Source organism: Apium graveolens, chromosome 4 (genome assembly GCF_009905375.1).
Source record: "Apium graveolens cultivar Ventura chromosome 4, ASM990537v1, whole genome shotgun sequence".
Taxonomy (NCBI): Eukaryota; Viridiplantae; Streptophyta; class Magnoliopsida; order Apiales; family Apiaceae; genus Apium; species Apium graveolens.
The window spans coordinates 281,409,212-281,433,060 of NC_133650.1; the positions used below are offsets into that span (position 1 = coordinate 281,409,212).

Below are 23,849 nucleotides of genomic sequence, written 5' to 3' on the forward strand. Positions count from 1 at the left end.
CCTCTCCTAACTGAGCTCTTCAAGCTGCTCTACTCGCTTGCTGCGTACCACCAACATATATCTGATCGCGGGGCACACCTCCTGGCAGATGATCAAACGTGTAACCAAGCCCCTTAGGATCGGGCTTACCTCCTCCCCACTCAACCATGTTGTGCAGCGTAAAACTGCTAATAGGAGAACTAGGAAGCTGAAGCTGCTCATGTCGGGCCAATGTCCACCAACTGCCACGCACAACTTCGTCACCGTGGACACATACAGAATAGCACCTGTAGTACCTCCTCTTAAGAATCTCAAAATCCCCTGATAAATCACCATCCCCAAATCAATGTAATCACCCTGAAGAATACCCCACAGCAGATGAGCATGCTCGACAGTAATCTCATGCACATGCGAAGATGGCGTGATGTTAGCACAAATAAATGAATTCCAAGCTCGTGCAAACCTGTTCATGCACGACGCAGGGAACATGGAGTAATCAGTAGTGCCCCTCTTGAACTTCCAATGAGTCTCAGGAACACACAAAGTCGCAACAATCAGATCCAAGTTGAAGTCCTCGGGAGTCTTATCGTTCCAAGTATCCTGACCCACCTTCCTCGCGGGTTGCTCAATCACCGTCCTGATAGCCTCTGCAGTATACTCCACATTCCTCCCTCGAACCACCGTGAAGCCATTCTTCTCCGCCTTGGCGTTAGCATAGAACTCTCGCACAACACTCATGGGCATTGCAGCGGGAGCCTCACAAAAAGGAACCCAGCCCATGTCAAGAATCATTTCCAATAGCTTACCATCCTTCCCTGATGGCAGAAAACCTCGCTCCTTAGCAATAGGCTTCGAGAGAAGCCTCGTGTACTCCTCTTCAGTCTCAGGAGTAGAAAACCTTGGCCTCACACCACCCACACTGAATGAATCGGTGGTGTTGCTGTCTACTTGCGTTCTTTGCCTCTTCGGTGCCATTGGGATTGAATGAGAGAGAATAAAAGTTAAGTGTTTGAGAGAGGTTTGTGTTTAAGAATTTGTGATGTGGTGGAGAAGTTTGTGTATAAGTGTATGTATTTATAGGTGGAGAGGTGAGAATTCGATAAGGAATAGAAGTGGGAATTGATTGTGGGAATCGTGGGAATAATGGGTTTGATTTGGAGAGGGAATTATGGGATGTGGAAGAGTAAAAATCGGGTAGGAATTGATTTTTGAGTAAAAATCCCGAAATTACCTTGTAAACTGCTGTTTTTATTTTTTTTCGAATAGGGACCCGGCGCGGCCGCACGCTAGGACAACGCGGGCGCGCTCACTCTCTGGAAAACCGATGCGGCCGCGCACTTGGTCAGCGCGCGCGCGCTTGGCTGCTGGAAAAACGGCGCGGGCGCGCCCAGCTTCTGTAGTTAGCCCTGAATTTTTTTCTTTTTCTGATTTTTTTGTGATTTTCTCTTTTCTTCTTGCTTCCTCTACTTACTAATGTACAACAAACTTGGGTTGCCTCCCAAGAAGCGCTTGTTTCATATCGCTAGCTTGACGTAGAACTTTGAGCTCAAATGGACAATAGAACGGCACTAACCACCTCGCGGTTTGCCGTGTCACCATAGTAATGCTTCAACCTCTGACCATTTACCTTGAATACCTGGCCCAGATTATTCTCAAAAAATTTCACCGCTCCATGTGGAAACACAGTTTTGATTATGAAGGGCCTTGACCACCTTGACTTCAACTTTCCAGGAAAAAGACGGAGACGAGAGTTGAATAGAAGAACTTGTTGCCCCGGCATAAATGATTTGAGCACTAGACCTCGGTCGTGCCACCTCTTAACTTTCTCCTTGTACATTTTGTTGTTCTCATAAGCTTGAAGTCGAAATTCGTTGAATTTATTCAATTGAAGCATCCTCTTCTTTCCAGCCGCATCCAAATCAAGATTCAACTTCTTCAAAGCCCAATATGCTTATGCTCGAGCTCCACAGGAAAATGACACCCCTTACCATAAACCAACTGAAACAGCGACATTCTCAGTGGAGTCTTATATGCTGTTCTATACGCCTAAACAGCTTCATCAAGCTTCAAAGACCAATCTTTCCTTGATCGACACACGACCTTCTCCAAAATGCGCTTGATCTCTCTGTTAGACACCTCAGCTTGACCATTTGTCTAAGGATGATAAGCTATGGCAATACGATGATTCACATTATACCTTTTCATTAGAGCAGTGAACTTGCGATTGCAAAAATGCGACCCCTCATCACTGATTATGACTCTTGGAGTTCCAAACCTTGTGAATATCTGCTTGTGAAGAAAATTAAGCACCACTCTCGCATCGTTAGTTGGCAACGCCTTAACTTTCACCCATTTCGACACATAATCAACCGCCAACAAGATATACTGATTATTACAAGATGAGACAAATGGCCCCATAAAGTCAATTCCCCAAACATCGAAGACTTCGACCTCGAGAAGCACATTAAGAGGCATCTCATCCCTCTTGGACATATTACCCACACGTTGACATCGATCACATTTCAAAACAAACTGGTGAGCATCTTTAAATAAAGTGGGCAAAAAAAAAAACCTGCTTGCAGAATATGAGATGCTGTCTTTTCTCCATCATAATGTCCTCCATAAGCCGTTGAGTGGCAATCTCGAAAGATCCCCCCATTTCGCTGTAAGGAATATATCTCCTGATGATTTGGTTAGCTCCTTGACGAAAAAGAAACGGCTCATCCCACGTATACCACTTCACTTTATGCAGAAACTTCTTCCTTTGAGCATAAGATAAATCGGGAGGCATGATATTACTCACCAGGTAGTTCACAATGTATGCAAACCCTGGTTCTTCTTCTTGCACTCTAAACAGCTGCTCGTCGGGAAAAGACACATTTATTAATGTCTTATCCAATGAAGTAGCATTAGGATTTTCTAAGCACGAGAGATGATCAGCGACTTGATTTTCAGTTCCCATTCTGTCCTTGATCAGTAGCTCAAATTCTTGAAGCAAAAGAACCCATCTAATCAATTTAGGCTTCTAGTCCTTCTTTGAGACGAGATATCGAATTGTTGCGTGATCAGTGAAAACTGTCACCTTCGTCCCAAGGAGATAAGATCGAAATTTCTCAAAATCATGGATAATAGCCAAAAGTTCTTTCTCCGTAGTAGTGTAATTCAGTTGAGCACCATTAAGAGTCTTACTAGCATAGTAGACCACACAAAATATGTTGTTCTTCCTCTGTCTAAAAACTGCTCCAACTGCATAGTCACTTGCATCGCACATCATCTCAAAAGGTTCTTTCCAATCAGGTGCAGTTATGACCGGTGCCGTGATTAAACTCTTCTTCAAAGTCTCAAAAGCTGCAAGGCACTCGTCATCAAACTTGAAAGGGACATCTTTCTCTAGCAAACTGCACAATGGCTTTGAAATCTTAGAGAAGTCTTTGATGAAACGCCTGTAGAAACCCGCATGACCAAGAAAACTGCAAATTCCCTTAATGGAAATAGGTGGAGGAAGATTCTCAATGACCCCCACCTTGGCCTTGTCCACCTCTAGACCCTTACTAGAGACCTTGAGCCCGAGAATAATTCCCTGACGCACCATAAAGTGACATTTCTCCCAATTAAGAACCAAATTGGTCTCAACACACCTTTTGAGAACGGGTCCAAGGTTTTGCAAGCATTCATCAAAAAAATCGTCGAATACAGAGAAGTCGTCCATGAACACCTCCACATTCTGGCCAATCATATCAGAAAAAATGGCCATCATACATCTCTGAAATGTGGCTGGTGCACCACATAGACCAAAAGAAACTCGTCTGAAAGCAAAAGTACCAAATGGACAAGTGAAGGTATTTTTCTCCTGATCTTTTGGAGCGATACAAATCTGATTGTAACCCGAATAGCCATCCAGAAGAAAATAGTAATCATGCCCAGCCAATCTATCAAGCATCTGATCAATGAAAGGAAGAGGGAAGTGATCCTTCCTTGTAGCCTTGTTCAGCTTCCTATAATCCATGCAAACTCTCCACCCTATGACTGTTCGTGTCAGAATAAGCTTATTCTTCTCATTTGCTACCACAGTAATGCCACATTTCTTTGGCACACATTAAACCGGGCTTACCCATCAACTATCAGAAATATGATAGGTAATTCCTGCATCTAGCCACTTGAGAATTTCCTTCTTCACTACTTCCTTCATGATTGGATTAAGTCTTCTTTACTGTTCGACCGTAGGCTTGCTACCTTCCTCTAGCAGAATTTTATGCATGCAATAAGAAGGGCTGATTCCCTTTATATCTGCTATAGTCCAGCCAATTGCCGATTTGAACTCTCTCAGAATCCTCAGAAACTTTTCCTCATCACTACCTGTAAGGTCAGATGCAATAATAACAGACAAAATAGATGCATCACCTAAAAACATATACATCAAATGCTTAAGCTCAAGAGTGGGAGCTTCCTCAATAGATGGCTTGAGGCGTTTAGGAGCTTTGTTCAATTCCTCCATTCCAAGAGATTCAAAAGGCATATCTATCTTCCTCTTCCAGGGAGAAGCATTCAAATACTGCAATTGTTCTTTACCTTCGTCATTTTCACTATCTAAATTTCCCAATAAGGCTTTCTCTAAGGCATCGGACCTTAGAAATTGATCAAGTTCTGAAGTAACCACAGAATTAACCAACTCCACTTTTAGGCATTCCTCATTTTCCGTAGGAAACTTCATAGCATTGAACACATTAAAAGTTACATCTTGATCCATCATTCGCATTGTGAGCTCACCCTTCTACACATCTATCAAGGTTCGGCCAATCGCCCAGAAAGGTTTTCCCAAGATTATGGGAATCTTCTTATCCTCTTCCAAATCAAGAATTACGAAATCAGCAGGGAAGATGAGTTTATCAACCTTGACCAAGACATCCTCCACATACCTCACGGATATGTAATAGAACGATCGGCTAACTGCAAGGTAATATAAGTCAGTTTTGGATCAGGTAAGTCCAACTGCTTGAAGATTGATAATGGCATTAGATTAATGCTAGCTCCCAAGTCAAATAAGCATCTGTCAAAAGACACTTTTCCAATAGTACATGGAATAGTGAAGCTTCCTGGATCTTTAAGCTTCGGAGGCAACTTCTGTTGCAGCACAACAGTGCATTCCTCCGTAAGAGCGACTGTCTCTAAATCATCTAGCTTCTCTTTCCGAGAGAGAATACCTTTCATAAACTTTGCATAACTAGGCATCTGCTCAAGAGCCTCAGCGAAAGGTATGTTGATATGAAGTTTCTTGAACACCTCCAGAAACTTCTCAAATTGCTTATCCAGCTTTTTCTTCTACAGCCGCTTAGGAAAAGGTGGTGGAGGATAGATCTGTTTTTCTCCCCTGTATTACCCTCAGGAGGAGTGTGCTCAACAGTAGTCTTCCTTGGTTCCACTTCTACTTCCTGCTGCTCTACTTCTTTCTCAGCCTCAGCTTCTTCAGTCAACACTTGGGTTTGTTCGGGATTCGCAACCTTTCCAGACCTTAAAGTGATTGCCTTTACCTGCTCCTTAGCTTCCCTCTTTCCTGGAACTTCAGTGTCACTAGGTAGTGTACTAGGTTGACAATTAAGCAAGGCATTGGAAATTTGCCCAATTTGATTTTCCAAGGTCTTGATAGAAATGGCCTGACTCTTGCACATAAGCTTCAACTCCTCTAATTCAGATTTTTCATTAGCTTGTTGCAGCTGGAGTTGTTGTCTTGGTGCATATTGTGGTTGCTGAAAACCAGGGGGGTTGTACTGCTTAGCTGGATACTGCTGATAAGGCTGTTGAACCGTATTCTGAGTGTTGCTCCAACTGAAATTAGGATGATTGCGGTTATTGGGATGATAAGTGGCTGGTATAGGTTGCTGTGAATGCTGAAAGTTGCTCACGAACTGAGCTGATTCACTAGAAATTGCACACTGATCAGTCTCGTGGGCACCAGCACAAAGCTCACAGACACTAGCTATTTGATTAACTCCATAATTAGCCAAAATGTCCACCTTTATCGTCAAAGACTTAAGTTGGGCAGCTATATCAGTTGATGCATCCAACTCCAGAATTCCTTCTACCTTTCCCTGAGTCAGTCTCTGGGAAGGATTCTGGTATTCATTAGCAACCATCAGTTCAATAAGTTCATAAGCTTCATTGTAGCTTTTAGCCCACAAGGCTCCTCCTGATGCTGCATCAAGCATGGGTCTAGAAGTAGAACACAATCCATTATAGAAATAGTTAATAATCATCCAATCAGGCATGCCATGGTGTGGGAACTTCCTTAGCATCTCCTTATATCGATCCCAAGCCTCGCACTGAGATTCTCCAGTTTGCTGAGCAAACTGGGTAAGAGCATTCCTGATTGCAGCATTCTTCGCCATAGGGAAAAATTTAGTGAGAAACCTTTGAGCAAGATCTTCCCAAGTGGTGATAGACCCTGCTGGTAGAGAATATAACCAACACTTAGCTTTTTCCCTCAGAGAGAATGGGAAAAGTCGCAGCTTGATAGCATCTTCCGTCATATCATTGAATTTGAAAGTGTCACAGATCTCGATGAAATTCCTGATGTGCATGTTGATGTCTTCAGTAGGAGAACCCCCAAACTGAACTGAGTTTTGTATCATCTGGATCGTGCTTGACTTGATCTCAAAAGTATTAGCCCTGATGGCTGGCCTGATGATGCTTGACTGAATGTCATTGATCTTAGGCTGAGAATAGTCCATCAAAGCCTTAGGATTTTCTGCTTGATCACCCATCTTTACTAAAACTGGTTCCTCGACTTTCTTTTCTTCTTTTACCTTCTTTTCTTCCTCAAAAACTTCCCTTCGAACCACCACAAGTTCTTCCTCGGCTTTATTCAGTGTTCTCTTACGAGTACGCGAACGCGTATGTATACACCCTCGCTAGAGTACCTGAAATAAGACAAGGAAACAAATAAGTAACAATATCCGAGATAATGAACTTTAACGACCACTGATGGAAAGCACATAAACAATAAATTAACACTACAGTCCCCGGCAGCGGCGCCAAAAACTTGTTAGTCGCTAACACGCGCTAATAATTCACGCAAGTATACGCGTACGCAAGTAATATAGAATCTTTTCTAGTTTATTCCCACAGAGACTGGCTTTAATTAACTAATTAATCTGTGCACTTAAGCAACAATGTATGGTTATTATTCAATGCTAAGACGATAACAATTTGGGTTATTTATAACTAAGAATTATGCTAACAATTATAACTAAGAGAATGATATTGATTGAATTAATATATATGACAACATGGGATTCTAACTTCATTAAATATTTCATTCAATAGCCTTATTGTTCTTAACACAATCCAATGCATGTTTTGTGTGGAAAATTGGGATGTGTTAAAAGGGAGTTGGTGGCTCTAAACAAAAGGCAAGGTAATCTTCATTCTAATATTCAAAATGCTCGAGCACACCTTCATTCTATTCAAGAAAATTTGGTGGGGGATAGTTCAAATTCTTCTTTATTGTTAGAAGAAAAATTGGCAGCTCAAAATCTTGAGTCATTGCTTATCCTAGAAGAATATTTTTTTTCTTCAAAAATCTGGAGTCTCTTGGCTTCAAGAAGGTGATGGTAATAATTCATTCTTTTTTCATCAAGTGAGGGCTAATTGGAATAGAAACAAGTTAGTGGCTATTGAGAATAATAATGGTGAAATTATTTTTGGTCATAAGAATGTGGCTGAAGTTGCAGTTAACTTTTTTACTCAATCTTTGGGTCAAGACAGACAGTGTGGTTCAAGATTGTAATATGGATATTCCCCTACCGATTCTCAATAAAGACCAATCTGCTTTACTTGTCAAGCCTATTGATAACATTTTGATCTTGAACACACTTAAATCCTTGAAGAAGAATAAGGCCCCGGGGCCTGATGGTTTTTCTGTCGAATTCTATTTGGAGGTTTGGGACATTTTAGATTTCTGTGAGGCCATCATATTCTTTTTAGTACTTCAACTATGAACAAAGGAATTAACTCAACAAATATTGCTTTAATCCCTGAAGTTCTTACTCCCACCAATATGAAGGAATTTAGGCCTATTTCTCTTTGTTCCTTTGCTTATAAGTGCATCTCTAAAATCTTTGCTTCTAGACTCAAGAATGTGTTGCCTTCTCTCATGATAAAGATCAATTTGCTTTCATCCATGGTCAAAGTATTTCAGATAATATCCTCTTGGCTCAAGAGCTTTTTAGAGGTTATAGTAGGGAAACCGAGACCCCAAAGTGTGCGCTAAAGGTTGACCTCCACAAGGCATTTGATTCGGTTAATTGGGATTTTCTTATGCATGTCTTGACTCGTATGGAATTCCCTCTTGTTTTCAGAAAATGGATTCATATGTGCATTTCCACTACTATGTTTTTTGTTAAAGTCAATGGTGTAATTCATGGGTTTTTCCCGGGTAAGAAGGGTTTGAGACAACGGGACCCAATATCCCCTTATCTTTTCATTATATGCATGAATGTGTTTTCGAGAATGCTAGCTCAAACCCCTAGTTCCTTCTCTTTTCATTGGAAGTGTAAAGAGCTTAGAATAACTAGTTTATTATTTGCGGATGATGTTTTACTTTTCTCAAGGGGTGATGTTGCTTTTATTTCTCATATTATGCAAAGTTTGTCTAAATTTGCTAATATGAGTGGTTTGCATCCTAATATGGCTAAAAGCACGGTGTTTCTTTGCAATTGTGCTCCAGAAGTTATTGATTGGTTTGAGTCGAATTTTGGCATTCCTAAAGGGATGCTCCCTGTTAAATTTTTAGAAGTACCCTTAATCTCTTCGAAGTTAAGCATTGACAATTGTATTCCTCTTATTGAGAAGCTAACAGCTTGCATAGACTCTTGGACATCCTTTTTATTATCTTTTGCAGGCCGGGTGCAACTCATTAGATCGGTTCTTTTTGCAATGCAATCTTATTGGATAAACCACTTCATATTTCCTGTCTTGGTGCACAAGCATATCCAATCTATCATGACAAGGTTCTTGTGGAAAGGAGATGTGCATAAAAAAGGGGAGCTCGAGTTGCTTGGGACAAAGTTTGTCTCCCAAAAGATGAAGGTGGTTTAGGTTTGAAAAATCCAAAGGAATGGAATTTGGCTCAAATGCTTCTTCATATTTGCAAAATTGTTTCAAGGCACAACTCATTGTGGTATAATTGGGTTAATGCTACTTCTTTAAAGAAGCATCATTTTTGGACTATGGTCATCCCTACTGATTGTTCATGGATTTGGAGAAAGATTCTTGAACTTAGACCTCTTGCTTTACAATTTCTCACCTACAAAGTTGGCAATGGTAACACCTTCTCATTACGGTTTGACCCGTGGTGGAGAAGTACTTGCATTGTTCATAATGAGGCAGATCTGGCTATTAGACAATCCGGGATATCATCTTCTGCCAAGGTTTCTACTATAATTGTTGAAGGAGTTTGGCGTCTTCCTCAAATTTCAGTTCGAAGCAATCATTTGAGTACCACTCTCACTCACTGGTTGTCTTCATTTGATTTTTCGGAGTTGAATACTTCTTCCAATGATTGCATTCTGTGGAATGATCACAAAATTGGGAAAATTAAAGCTTGGCACACCTGGGATGCTATTAGGTTCAAGATGCCTCGTATCACTTGGTTCAAATGGATTTGGCATCAACTACACGTTACTAGATATGCTCATCTCGAATGAATTATTTGTTTGAACCGAATTCCTACTTTGTGCAGATTGGCATCTTTCGGAATGAATGTCAATACTTCTTGTCTTTTGTGTGCAGGAGGGCTTGAGGAGGTTGATCACTTGTTTTTAACTTGTCCATTCAGTAGTTATATTCTACAGGGCCTATGCAGGAGAGTGCACACTTCTATCCGTGGGAATAGTTGGCTCAACTTGCTTGATCATTGGGGTTCTATCATACACCCGGGGCACCATACCATTGTTTTGCTAGTTGGTCAAGTTTTTGCTTATCACATATGGAGAGAACGCAATTCAAGGATGCATAACAAGAGAGCCTTTGGACCTTCAAAGATTGTAACAGCTATTTGTGTTGATGTTAGAGCTAGAATTTGTAAATCTAGATGGTTAGATAAATTTTGATTGTATTGATTTTGCTAGTTGGCTCGTTTGAGGGTGGCGCCTCCTTTTGCTTTCTATCTTCAATCTTTTTACAAAGATTGATTATAGATAGTCCTGTCTATGGCATGTCATAGACCAAGGGACATTCCCTGTACTTTTTTATTTTAGGGTATATATACACCATTTAGCAAAAAAATAATATAGAGGTTTAAAACTTGCCATGCTAGCATAGGTTCATGTATTTATTATGCATGATTCCTAGGTAATCTTAACCATCTTACTTGCCCTATGTAATCACGATAGATAACTTGTTCATTAAACCTTTATGTTGTCAAATTCTATAGACATATAGGGTCTCAATATAATTGGTAACTATTCAACTTCTATCTCTTTTGTGGATGTCTGGTAGTAGGGTATTCGTACAATAAAAGTTGTTGTTTACTAGTTTCGTGTTAGTTGTCATCACCATTGCATGCTAAGGTTAAGAATAATGACTTTGAATGAAGTATTTAATGAAGTTAGAATCTCATATTCGTCTCATATAGTTAATTCAATCACTTTTATTCTTAGTTAATTGCATGTTAATTTAATCTTAGTCATAAAATTTTCAAATTATTATTGTCTTAGCATTGAGCGATAGCCATACCATTGTTGCATAGGTGCATAATCTTAAGTTAACTAAAAAATAGTCTATGTGGGAACGAATCTGATTTATATCTTATACTACTTGCGAACGTGTATACTTGCGTGTAATTTAGTGCGTGTTTTTTCCCTAACAAGTTTTTGGCGCCGCTGCCGGGAACTCGATGTTAATTTTTAGTTTATGCGCTTGAAATCAGGTGTAATAACCCCAATTTTTGGAATTTTTGAAACCCTTATGAATAGTGATTTTGCTGATTATGCTGAATAAGAAAACTTTTCATACCACACTATGTAGGGGTTCTTCTATTGTTATTCCGAGATCTTATTAGTACTCTATATGGGATATAAGTGTATGTAAAGATCGTCAGAATCCAAACTCGAACACTTTGATTTTTCCCGAAAACCCACCAGATGCAGAAAGAATTGAGTATAAGGTAACATGATTAAAAGGATTTTAATTCAAGGATTATAAGAGAGGATCATAAAAGGAATATAAAATATTGAGAAAGGTTTAAGGGAACCTAAGTAATAAGATCCCGGGTATGATCCCTCAACCGATAAACGAGAACGAAAGTTAAGCGAACCGTATAACAGATCAGCGGTCATTAGGCAAGTAATTAGGAGTTAATCAAAGAGGTTAGTGATGATGATGTCATCAAACCAACAAGAAGATGACAAGTGTGGGAGGATGACATGGGAAGATGACATAAGCATGACCAAAAGGGAAGGAAGTGTTGGTTGATTATAAACCACACAAATTTCACCATGGTTAAAAGGTAATTAATCAAAACAAAATCAAAACAACCAAGCCAAGGCAAAACAAATCACAAAATACAATTTGACTCTCATTTTTCTTCATGAAGCTCTCGGCTCCTTTCTTAAGAAATAGGAAGTCCAAGCTCCTCCACTTGCTAATTTACAAGGTAATTATCCTAGCTTCTCCTAGTTAAGTTACATACTTCCTAGGAATCTTAGCTTCAAAATCCTTTCCTAGAATTTCCTATAAATCATTCAAGAAGATGGTGAATAGTACTTTCTTGAAATTAATTTTTGTGTTCTTGATTTCTTTGAAAGATCAAGCTTGTAGGAGGTTAGATCAAGGCTCCTTAAGGCTTCCTAACTACTTATCACTCACCAAGGAAGTTAAAACCTCATGCCCTAGCTTTAATTTTGAGTATTTAGGAGTGGTTTTAATTGTTATAGTTTATGAGAAGCATGATTCTTGGCTGTTTAAAGTTTGGTTGAGTTTGTAGAGATTTTGATGATTGAATCTTAGTTATTAGTTAATGAACCTTAGTATGGTTAGTAGCTTTTGTTGTGATGGAATGAGTTGGATAAAACATGAAGTAATGGACTGATGTGGTGAGGTTTGGAGGGATTTTGGTTGTAGTGGTGATTGTGGGTTGAATTGTGAATTGATTGGAATGGTTTAAATTTGGTAATCGCGTAAACATAGCCGTCGTAATGCCCGATTTACTTTAGACTGTTTTTGTTCTTAAGATCAGGACCCGTGAACTAACTGTTAGTTTTGACCATTGCCATGATTAGATAGTTCATGTTACGAGCTTCGTTTTGATACGTGGTTCGCTTGAATCCGATGTACGGTTTAGGAGAAACGACCATTTTAAGTAACAGCGTTTCGCGAACGAACTATTACCCCTCGCCTTACTTTAAAACATTGGTTAAGGACCTTAAGTGACTAATTGGGGAATGAAATATTTATGTAAAGTGGATTAGGCAGTTGGTAAGGTACTCGCGAAAGAATCTCCTTAAAATTCTTAATGGTTAATTTATTAAAAATGGTGGAGCCGAGGGTACTCGAGCGACTTAAGTGAATCGTTAAGTGCGAAAGCGAACGTTAGGGTCTAATTGGTTAAAGTATAGATTCTTAAGCGACTTTAGTTTAATTCCAACTTATATGTGGTTTATAGGTTACCAGACTCATCCCAGGACTTTTACCACCCCCAGTCGCTCAGGCAAGTTTTCTACCCGTTATACTGTTGTTGTGATGTATATATGTATATGCATTATCTTGTGATAAATGCATGATTGTTATTAGCAAATCTTGCGATATATTGGAGCATGTTGATATGATATATATATATATATATGCATGCTTGTTTCGTAACCTTGATATCTAATTGTTGATTCAAATGCTTATAGTTGCATAATACCTATGCTAGAGATAAGCAGTAGTTGCGTATACCCTTAGTATAGGGGACCCAAAGGTGAACATATTTCTAAGCCGGGAGTCGATGTTCCCGAGTATAATATATATATATATATATATATATATTTATATATATATAGATATAGTTTTCAAAACTATTAATCGAATAAGGTTTATTCGATAACTTTATTTGTATTAATAAATATTATCTTGAATATTCATTCGAGGACTCATGACTCCTTTTTATTTTATTTAATGAATATTATTTTGAATATTCATTCAAGGACTTAAGACTCCGTTTATTTTATTTAATGAATATTATTTTGAATATTCATTTGAGGACTTATGACTCCGCTTATTTATTAAATAATATTCTTTATTTTATTAAAGAATAATGTTTCAATAATCAAACTTATTTTCGATTATTCAAATAAAGATCGTACTTTCGTATAAGTATATCTTTGGTTATTTAATATTCGTTTCAAGTATGAGTTTTAAAACTTCTACTTCAATTATTTTTATAAAGATAATTCTTTATGGGAATATTATTTAACCAATAATATTCAGATATTTTCTAATATATCGAGACTGATTTATTTTCATTAAATCAGCATAACTCCAAACATTCTTAAAAATGTTTTCGAGTCTTCAAAATGATTTTTAAAAGTTAGAGCGGATCCCAAAACTCATTTTTATAATTAAGATCTTCCTTTCGAAGGGGATTTAAATACTCGCTCAAAACCTGAGGGATCCGGCTCAGTGGTGTATTTTACATTCGCAACGAGGTTGCTGTTTTGAGAAACATCTTGATTATTTGCCCATCGTTCGGGAAGTAAGTTCATCTATTTGAGTCGGCATAAGCAACATGGGTTCAGTGGGCGTCCATGAAAGTGTAAGTGGCTCAGTGGGAGTCCATCAAATGCGTAAGTGGCTGAGTGGCAGTCCAACATAAGGTCCTATTGCGGCCAGGGTGATAATTAGTGGGGAATTCGTCCATCTACTAGTAGAAAAGGTTACTTATTGGTATCTTTGCCTCATCAGCAAGATATCAGGTTTATGCCAAGGTTTTCTCCTTTCCAAATTCATTGGATATTGCAACTCTATTTATAATTTTCATAACAGAGGTTTTCAAGGAGTGTATGAAATATATATATATATATAGGTGTATATATATTGGGACTTAATGAAGTATCTCGTAACTTCATTATTTATAATGATATTTCAAAGATTGAATCTATCCAAGTCTTTTCTTGTAGTCTCATCTATGTGATGAACTTTTGAAACTGATTACACCTTGAACGGTGGTAGTTCAAGTAGTATTGGGAAAATATATAAGTATATTGGAGTATCTTGTAACTTCATCTTTTAATCTTATATCTAGTAAATGATTATCTTATGCATGTCAAAGATTTTCAGAAAAACGTTGAGACAAGGTTAGATATATGAGATCACCTTGCAACGATATTTTTATACAGTTATAAACTGGAACCCTGTGTATATTATACATGTCAGAGGATTTCAAAGATTGTGAAAAGTATATATATATATACTGAATATTTTGCGGCTTGATCACGTTAAGATAACAAACTTGGTTCATTTCTTTTTGACCAAGACTTTCATGAGTACTATGAGGATGCTCACATATGGTAAATCATTATACATATTATTTTGGTGGGCTTGTTGCTCACCCTTGCTTTCTTCTTTCATCACACAACAACAGATAGACAAGATGAACAGGATCAAGCTCCCAATTCGTGAGCGGTTAGGAAACGTTCCGCAGTTTCCTGTAGGCGTTGATGCCGTTGTAGCTGAGGTAGGAGCTACCAGTAGGCTAGGCTTTCAACTTTTGTTGTGCCAGACTTATGTATATTTATGAATTATAATAATGGCAAAAAATATGTAAATTATTCAGAAACCCTTTTTATGGTGAAATGGTTTATAATTGTGGAATAAAATGACTTGTGTTATTTTTGGATATTCATCTCTGAGACTATAACTTGTGGTGTGTGTGTTTATTGTGGGGTCACAGTACGGAGTAGTTGTTTGTTTATTAAGATTGGGTGTTATTAAGGGAAATGGAACTCGTGACAACCCGGATCCCCGACCCCGGATTTGGGGGTATTACTGAAATGGTATCAGAGTCAAGCATTATAAACCTCAGAGATGATGTGACGTTAAGATAATAAGTTCACTAAGATAATAAGAACTCTTTCCAAGTTCATAATCGGACTACCTAACGTAGTACTGACAGTTAAAACCCGTATGGGAACCCTTATAAATAACGTGATAGAAGTGTAGTTCATTATCGTATATGGTAGCGGGACTCCGAACCCTGAGGTTAAGGAGCAACAACGCGATGATGTTTTATTACTAATTGGAGATCGGATTGTGGATCCGATAGAGCGTCCTAACGCAGGACCGGATGATGTTCATATTGAGGATGTAGCGGTTGAGGATGTTGTCCTAGAAGGGATTGTTGCTGAGGAGGATCCCGTGGAGGATCCTGACAAAAATGGAATAAAAGACCACTGAGGAATTGATGACCATGGCTAGGGAAACTACCAGAGGTAGGATTGGTCGGTCACTATCGGAGGTTCGTTCAAGTTTATAAAGATAGTAGCCCCTTTAATGCGGCTCACTCGTAAGACTGAGAAGTTCAAATGGACAGAGAAATGTGAGAACAGCTTTTAAAGAACTGAAGCAAAGGTTGGTGACGGCCCCTATGATGGCGTTGCCGGATGGAAAAGGAGATTTTGTGATGTGTAGTGACACTTCGCATAAGGAATTAGGGTGCTTCTTATAAAGCACAACAAGGTAATCGCGTACGCGTCAAGATAATTAAGGGAATATAAAATTCGATATCCCCACCCATGAGCTTGGGCTCATGGCAATAGTTTTGCCTTAAAGATTTGGAGGCACTACTTATATGGAGAGAAGTGCGAGATTTTCACAGACCATAAGAGCCTCAAGTACAAAATTACGCAGAAAGAGCTCAACATGCGCTAGAGGAGATGGTTAGAACTAATCAAGGACTATGATTGTGAGATTCTCTATCATCCAGGGAAAGCCAATGTGGTGGCTGACGCCCTTAGCAGGAAGGAAAGACTCAAAATGACAATGACTTCGAAGGAATTAATAAGGGATTTCGAGAGAATGGAAATAGAAGTAAAAGTAACCGGAGCCGAAACTGAAAAGCTGTTTGAGATCTTGATGCAGCCAGAGTTATTGGAAAAGATCATATTGTGCCAGAAAAGTGATGAATGAAGGCAGAGAGCCAACAAATAGATAAGATATTAATACCGAGAAAGATGATAAGGGAATAATGAGGTATTCCTACAGAATTTGGGTTCCAAACGTTCAAGAGCTTAAGGACGGGATCTTAGATGAAAGCCATGGTTCGAGGAATAAGATTAAGGGAAAACCCTGAATGTGATAGTCAGGGAGGTCGCCATCAAGATAGAAGGAACCCATAACTTAATGAAATGGAAAATGAGGATTTAAAACATGTAGGATGACCCCGATTATGGGAAGGAGGAGGGAACGTTCAGACTAAGGAAACAGAATTCGATTAAGGAAAGGAGACCCGAGACGGTACTCCTATACAACAATTCTTGGACCTTTCTAAACAGAACTTAGACTATTATCCCCAACCACCACCCTGAGGAAACAATGCGGTGAGAAATTTTTTTCAAGACTTTTAAGTCGCTAAGCTCTCAGAGTTCCAAGGAACAAGCTGACCCAGTCGAGGCAAGAGCTTGGCTAAAGGAAATACGGGAATCATTTGAGATTCTAAATGATTGACGAATCACAAAAGACTGTTTTTGTCACTTACCCTTCTAAGAGAGAGGCCACCCGCTGGTGAAAGGCCAAGGAAGGCACGGAGCAAGAGATTATAATAAACTGATTTAAGTTCAGTCAATTGTTTTCAGGAAAGTACTTCCCAAGGTTATGGAGATAGTGTAATAGCTTTAGAGCCAGAACAAAGGCAGACGAGTATGATGAATTATGAATCTAAGTTGTAAAAGTTGTCAAGATTCGTTCTGAGGACACGAATCCGGAATGACGGGATGTTTGAAATCAATGCTTATGTTGTGTTGGTTCATGAAATAATGATAAGAGAAAGGAAATAAAAAGAAACTGAAGTGGAAAGGAATATAAAGGCAATAGAGTTTGAGGAATGATAAGGGAGTTGGGTATGAGGAAACCCTAAAGACTCGTAGCAATAGAAATAGAAAAGTATGTAATCGTCAGGATGAGGATGATTCACCATGAGTTAAAATTGATGGTTGAAGACATAAGAGATACATATATTTAATCCCCTGTAAGTTGGGAGGATTCGAGGAAACCTTGAGATAGTTCGAAGGATAAATAATGAGACGCAGATAGACTGAGGAGACAAGGAAGTAAGAAATTAGGAAAATTGGATGAAGGAAGTGACCTTCAAGAATGTGAAGTATAAGACCGGGGGCATGATACCCAGAAAGGGAGACACCAGGTATGAAAGATATCCCAACATTGAGATGATTGTTGAGATAAACAACAAAAGTAAATAAGGATTTATTAAGAATAAGTTCACGTTGAACACGACCAATATCTTCTAGAACATCCATGTGATCATTACCAAATCAGGAAAGAAAAGTGGATAACCATTTTTATCTTTTGGAGGCCATATGGATTGACCTCAACTTCAGTAAGGATGCTATTGTGAAATTTGGTATAGATTATCGAGGTGGAAATGATTGAATAAGATACCCTTATCAGTGATATATGACTGGATTTATCCATGGAAGGATGTAAGTACCTTTTTAAAGGTGGAATTAAGGATATAACTTCGATAACTTGAGATGAACCCTAGGAGAATGCATAAAGGTTGGCATTTCGCCCTTAATAGGGACAGTATGAGTTTTGATAGTATGGAACGAAGGACTAAGGTAACAACAACCTTTAAAGATAAGTAGAATTTTTTTCAGAAGTACATAGACAATGGTTCTAGTATTAGTAAATGGTATTTTGATATGCCCTGTATCTAGGGAATACAGGAGGAACGATTCAAGGATAACCTTAGAGGTTTTACAAGGAGAAAGGTAATATTCAAAGTTCTCAAGAATAGAAATTTTGATGAAGGAAATATGACGTAATTATAATAATGCCAGGTGGGGGCACGTGTTGAAACATAAGAAAGTATAGATCGATCCAGTGAGGGTCGAGATTGGTGAAAACAAGAAGGACCCAAGATAAGAGACGTCCTAAGTATGATCGAGAGTCAGTCGTGGCAATGTTCACATCTAAAGACTAAGGCAATGACTTATGGAAAAATGGTGATTTTTTTTTCTCACCAGGACTTAAGAGAAGCATTTTCACATAAGCAGTGATTGGAATGAGGTAGAAAATTTAGTTGGAGGTGGTTAAAATGACATTGATTGTAAGGAAATTTTACTATCAGGAAAGGCCAAAGAGGTGGCCAACACTTTAAGTGTAAGAGGACAATTATCGGCGCTCGTGCCAGAGGAATACAGTGATAATGGTTAATTTCGTGAAGGTTGTAAAAGATTGACATTCCTTCTGATGACCGTGCAATACCCAACCGTAATAGTAGTTTGGTAAAGGTTTAATTCGTGTAATCGCCATGAGCGGGCTATCTATCTTAGAAGGTACTATCTTGAGATAAGCCAGGACCATGTTACGAAATAACTAAACGAACCTTTGAGTTAAGTCTTCTATTGAAGGCATATGGTTAAGAATGGTATTAACCTGCTATCGTTGCTTTGATTGAAACTCTTCTGCAATTTTATCTGCTTCATGTCATGAAAGTATGTCAGAATCTGGAGTGTTCTTCATGAATTATGAATGGTGATTATGTTAACTCCTTAGAAGAATTCGATAAGGTAGGTATGGACTTTGTATGGTTAGATATGAAGATTTCATGGAAAACGAATGACTATAGTAGGTTCGTGGTGGACTATAGTAATGCATCAACGATTCTTTGAATAATGAGCCAATTACAACTGTGAGAGTTGTATTGTAATGGATGTTGAGATTGAGTACCCCTAATGGGGTCGTGTTGATATATAAGTTATCACTGATAGACTACCTAGTGGAGTATTTACATATTATATATTTATTCCCTCTTATGAATAGAGAGTCGTATTACTATACGAGGAAGTTTGCAGTGCAAGCATAGAATTCTAGTAACAATGATGTCTAGAATGAAATCCCTTATTCGAGTTTCGATGTCGAGGGAGTTTCAAAAGTGAGTGTTTATGAGCTCGAGCAAGAGCATGGATCCATGGAATGATGGGCGGAATAGTAAATATTCTGGCACGTGAAATGCGATGTTATAATACTTGATGTTGATATATATACGTATATGTTTTGTTCTCATATGACAAACCTCTATAGTTCAGAGGTAGATTCCAAGCCAGATATTTTGTGGCAGTATATTTTATATATATACAATTCTCTTCAATTCATTCTTTTCTCTCCTTTTCATTTTGTATAAGCTGAGAAGAACAACCCTTCCAGAAGGGGAGGTGTTAGGTCCCAATTTGTTTGTAGAAGGGGGGTTGAATGCAAACAATACCGTTTAATCGAATAAAATGCGGAATAAAATTGTGAAACAAAATTCAAGTTAAATAAAACTTTTATTAAACTTGAAAGGTGTTACAACTACGGTATCGGTTACAAGGGATTAATCTCAAATCAATTATTATAAATCTAGAATAAATTCGACATGAACTTTTTCTATTTTTGTAATTAAAAGATCAAATGCTAAATGCGATTTGAGATTAAGTTCTAGGGATTTTAATCCGCTAGATTGATACACAAGAACAAGATAAATATTTCTAGTTGATTGGATTTAACTTTACAATCTAGAAATTTAATCTTGAAGAAAAGCAGATGAAAAATAAAATGTTATGCTTTTGTTTTCTGCTCCTTTTTCTCTTGTGTGTTCTATTTTCTGTTTGATTGGATTCTGTAAGTTTTGATCAATAAAAGTCTTCTGCTGCTTTTATCAAACACCGAACTGAAAAATGTACTGGCATGACAATCTCTTTGGCCAGCAAGACTTTCGGTATGACAATATTTACAACTAGCAAGACAATCAAAATGAACTAGCAAGACTTTCGGTATGACTATTGATTGTCATACCGATTGTCATATTAGTTCAAATAAATTGTCTTGCTGAATTAATAACAGATTTTAATCTAAACAGAAATTCTAATAAGACAATTAAATGTATTGGCATGACTTTTGGTATGACTATCAATTGTCATACCGATTGTCATACTAGTTCAAATGAATTGTCTTGTTTTGAATTTAAGCAGATTTTAAACCAATTAAAATCTTGTAAATCCTCAATATTAATTCTAAATTAATTAATCAATTTAATTCAATTAATCAATAAATTAATCTTTGCAGATATAATTTATTTTCTTAATTAAATTATATGACTTAATTAATTAATAGAGAATTAATACTAACCCTGAGCAGCATCCATTCTTCTGACAATCTTCTGAAAATCACTGAGACTTATGAATCAATTCCGCCACTTCAATGCTGACACTTGATGTACTGTCTGGTTCATGAGTGACTAACTTCCGTGACGTTTCTTCATGTCTTGACTTTGATACTCTGATTAAATCCTTGTAATAAATGATACCCTGACGAGATCTCTGTCACTTGATTAAATCCACGATCTTGATTTATATCACTGAGGCATGATCAAATTCTTGAACTTCTTCCAGTGAATCTTCAAGTCTGCAGATGAACAATGTTTCTTTATCCTTTGACAGATGTTACTTTGTGAGATCTCTCTGATGATAGATCCACTATTTACTTATTACATTCTTATTTGAGTTGAGTTAAATCCTCGAATAAACGAATAGGCTATGACATATGCCTTTCAATCTCCCCCTATTTGCTTGTTAGACAATAACAACAAATACCTAGAGGATAACTCAACTAACAAATAAGAAAAAGATATAAACAGTAATGCAAAGTAAATAGCAGAAAAGTTCTGGATTATATTTAACATTTTCCAGATTCCAAATGAAATTTACAAGTGAATACAAGATAGATGTTCCTCTAGCCTGAACATATAACTACATTAGACTATCTTGATTCATAAAGCTCTAATCATATTACATTGAGTTTTGAGCTAATTGACTTCAGTTGTCTTCTCTTCTGACTTCACCTTCTTCTAAATCTTGAAGCAATTCCTTGTCAAAGACATGATCCTTTTCTGAAGTGAAGCGTGCTGGTCTGACTGGTTGAACTCCAACTGACTTCAGCTTATTCTTGATCTGATTGTACCTTTTAATATTCTTTTCACAATAAGCTTGAATCAAATCAGCAGCTTGAGTCTTCAACATGGATGAATATCCAGCAGTTCTTAAATGATGTTCCATCCAGACCAGATGCTTAGCTGAGTAGTCTTTAAGAGATTGTACATCTAGCTGACAGATTTGAAGACAATCAGACTTAAAGAATCTCACCTGATGAGGATTGTTGACCACTTGAGGACTAGCCCTGCTGGCAAACTCTTTAAGCCTTTCTCGAAGAACTTCATTCAATTCTGAGCTTCTTTTAACCTTGTTGAGAAGAACCCAATTCTCTGACAAAGAACGATTCTCGAACAGATGAAGTGACACCTTGAAAGATCCTTCACTCTGACAATATACAAAAATGCTCATCTCATTTAGGGATCTATCAAAAGCAGCTGTGATCCTTGAGACTTCAGTCTTGATAGCATTCATGTACATGTCATTGTTAGGATTTGAGATTTCCAGCTTGTCAAGAAGATGTAGGAACTGCCTATCATTGTTAGTGCTCAGCTGAGGCATATCAAGTACTCTCCTAGCTTCATCCCATTTTTCACCAATCTTCAGTCTGACATCTCTTCTCCTTTCTTGAGCCTTAATGTCATGAAGACGTTGCTTTTGAAGAGTTTCTGTTCTTTGAATGTCTTTCCTCATGTCAATGATCTGAGAGACCTTCTTGAGTTCAGCTTCTTTTCTTTTCATCTCTGACTGCTCCTTCTGAAATTCTTTCTCAAACAGAGGATCCACTTGAGCTTCTTCTTCCCATTCTCCAAAATCACTTTTCTCTTCAGCTTCAAATAAACCATCTTTATCTTCCTGAACTGGTTCAGTGGGAATGTCAAAAATATCAAAGTCATCCTGTTCTCCACTGTAATAGACATCATCAGCCTTTCCTTTGTCTCCAGTAGAGGTATCTTTTTCCTTCCCTTTGGCACTACTCCCTTTCTTCTCCCCCTTAGTTGAGGGATCCTCTTCTGACCTTCCTTTGGAACCTCCATCACCTCCAGAGCCTGATCCTCCACCAGACGGTCCTTCAAAATAAGCTCTTTGTTCTTCATTAGGGCAATGAGAATTCTTGATCATGAAATATAGGTGCTTCATCCCTTCATTGAGATGTTCCATGCCCGTCTCTATCTTTAGAAATCTTGAGGAGTCCAATGAATGATTCGTCTCAACGAGGTCTTCAAGAGAAGTCATTCTTGTGTGTAGAGAGCAGAAGTTGGATATGTCATCAGCTGATAAAGTTGGAGTGTCCTGAATGGAATTGAGCTTTGGTATTACAGTGGTCTTGAGATCTGAGATGTCATTCCTGATGATTGACAGCTGATTGTTGACAGAGGTGGAAGAAGAAGACCGTTCAACCACTTGTGCTTTGAATGCTTGAGCTTCAGCTTGGCTTTTAGCAAGTTCTTCTTTTAGAGCAGCAATTTGAGCTAACAGGTTTTGAGTATATGTGTCTGTGTGTGCTCTCACCTGAATTTCACTCGTGTTTGGTTCACTCACCTCACGTGCTTGTGTTTCTCTCAATATAATTGCTCGTGAGGAGTCTTCCTGTTGCTGTTCTTCTGTACCTGCAGTTAAAATCACCCTAGCCTCTTCAAGAGAGGTCAGTGGTGGTGCAATGGGAATTCGCGAGTCCCGATCCTCAGTCAATACCATCAAATCTTTTGAAATAGATGTCTGAATTTCTTCAAGGATAGATTGACTGAGTTGCCCTCCACTTTCTCCAGATAAATCTGCGAGTGGAGAATCCCATAAGGGAGCCAGAGGTGTTGGATCTGGGAGGGGAGAAAATGACTCTATTAAAGATGGCGGAGAGTCAGATTTTCCCTCTGAAGCATGTGACTGCTCTTCTGCCGTAACTATGGCAGGCACTGTAGCTGACTCTACGTGCACTCCTCGTTCTGTGTCCTGAGTATGATCTGGGGAAGTGTATGGTTCCATTGTGAGTAATGGAATTGTGCTTGACGCAGTACAAGATGCCATGGCCCTATGGCGAATTTCAATAGATGCATCCTGTTGAGAGAATGCCTCTAGTAACTGTTCATTGGCCATTTCAAAGTCCATGTCCTGTTGGGAGGACAAGGATGGGCTTTCAGATGCCTCAATATATGTTCTTCTTTTCTTAGGAGGAGGCAGAGCTGAGGGTTCACTCATATTTAACAATGCACTACTTCCTAGTAATCTTCTGGGTAACATTTTAGACAGTGGGGGAGAGGTTGAGATAGAATGTGACTCTGTGTTTGGCTCTCTGACCTGGGATTGAAGCTGTGGTTCTACAACTTCATGGTCAGCCCTATCAACCACTGGGGTTCTTTCAACAGAAGTAGGAAGGGAGTGAGAGTGAGGAATTACTACCTATAATGGAAGAGCATCTGATGTTGGAGGAGCCTGGGTGGCTTGAACCACTGGAGGTTGAGGTTGCTGTTCATGACCGGGAAGATTGAAAATAGGTAAAGGAATATAAGTGGCCATGAAAGCAGATACAAGTACCGGAACTTGCATGAATTTGAAGGTTGTGTCTTGGCGAGTGTAAATCTTTTTGCTAACTGGAGGGGGTTCGGTTACTGCAGAGTTAGCAAAAAGGGCTTTGTGTTCAGGTGTGAGAAGATGATCTGCTATAAGCATGAGAAAACGAGCATAGTAACATGA

At 38.5% G+C, this 23,849-nt stretch overlaps 1 protein-coding gene and 1 non-coding gene across 2 annotated transcripts; both read left to right on the forward strand.

The window, feature by feature from the left end:
- Positions 1 to 6,240: 6,240 nt before the first annotated feature.
- On the forward strand, positions 6,241 to 6,347 carry LOC141722144 (small nucleolar RNA R71). The gene has a single exon (XR_012575172.1). It is a non-coding gene; the product is annotated as a small nucleolar RNA R71 (small nucleolar RNA).
- A 2,856-nt stretch (positions 6,348 to 9,203) lies between these two features.
- On the forward strand, positions 9,204 to 10,085 carry LOC141719720 (uncharacterized). The gene is made up of 2 exons (XM_074522093.1): positions 9,204 to 9,601; positions 9,716 to 10,085. Exons 1-2 carry the CDS (start codon positions 9,204 to 9,206, stop codon positions 10,083 to 10,085), a joined length of 768 nt encoding a protein of 255 aa, XP_074378194.1.
- Positions 10,086 to 23,849: the final 13,764 nt, after the last annotated feature.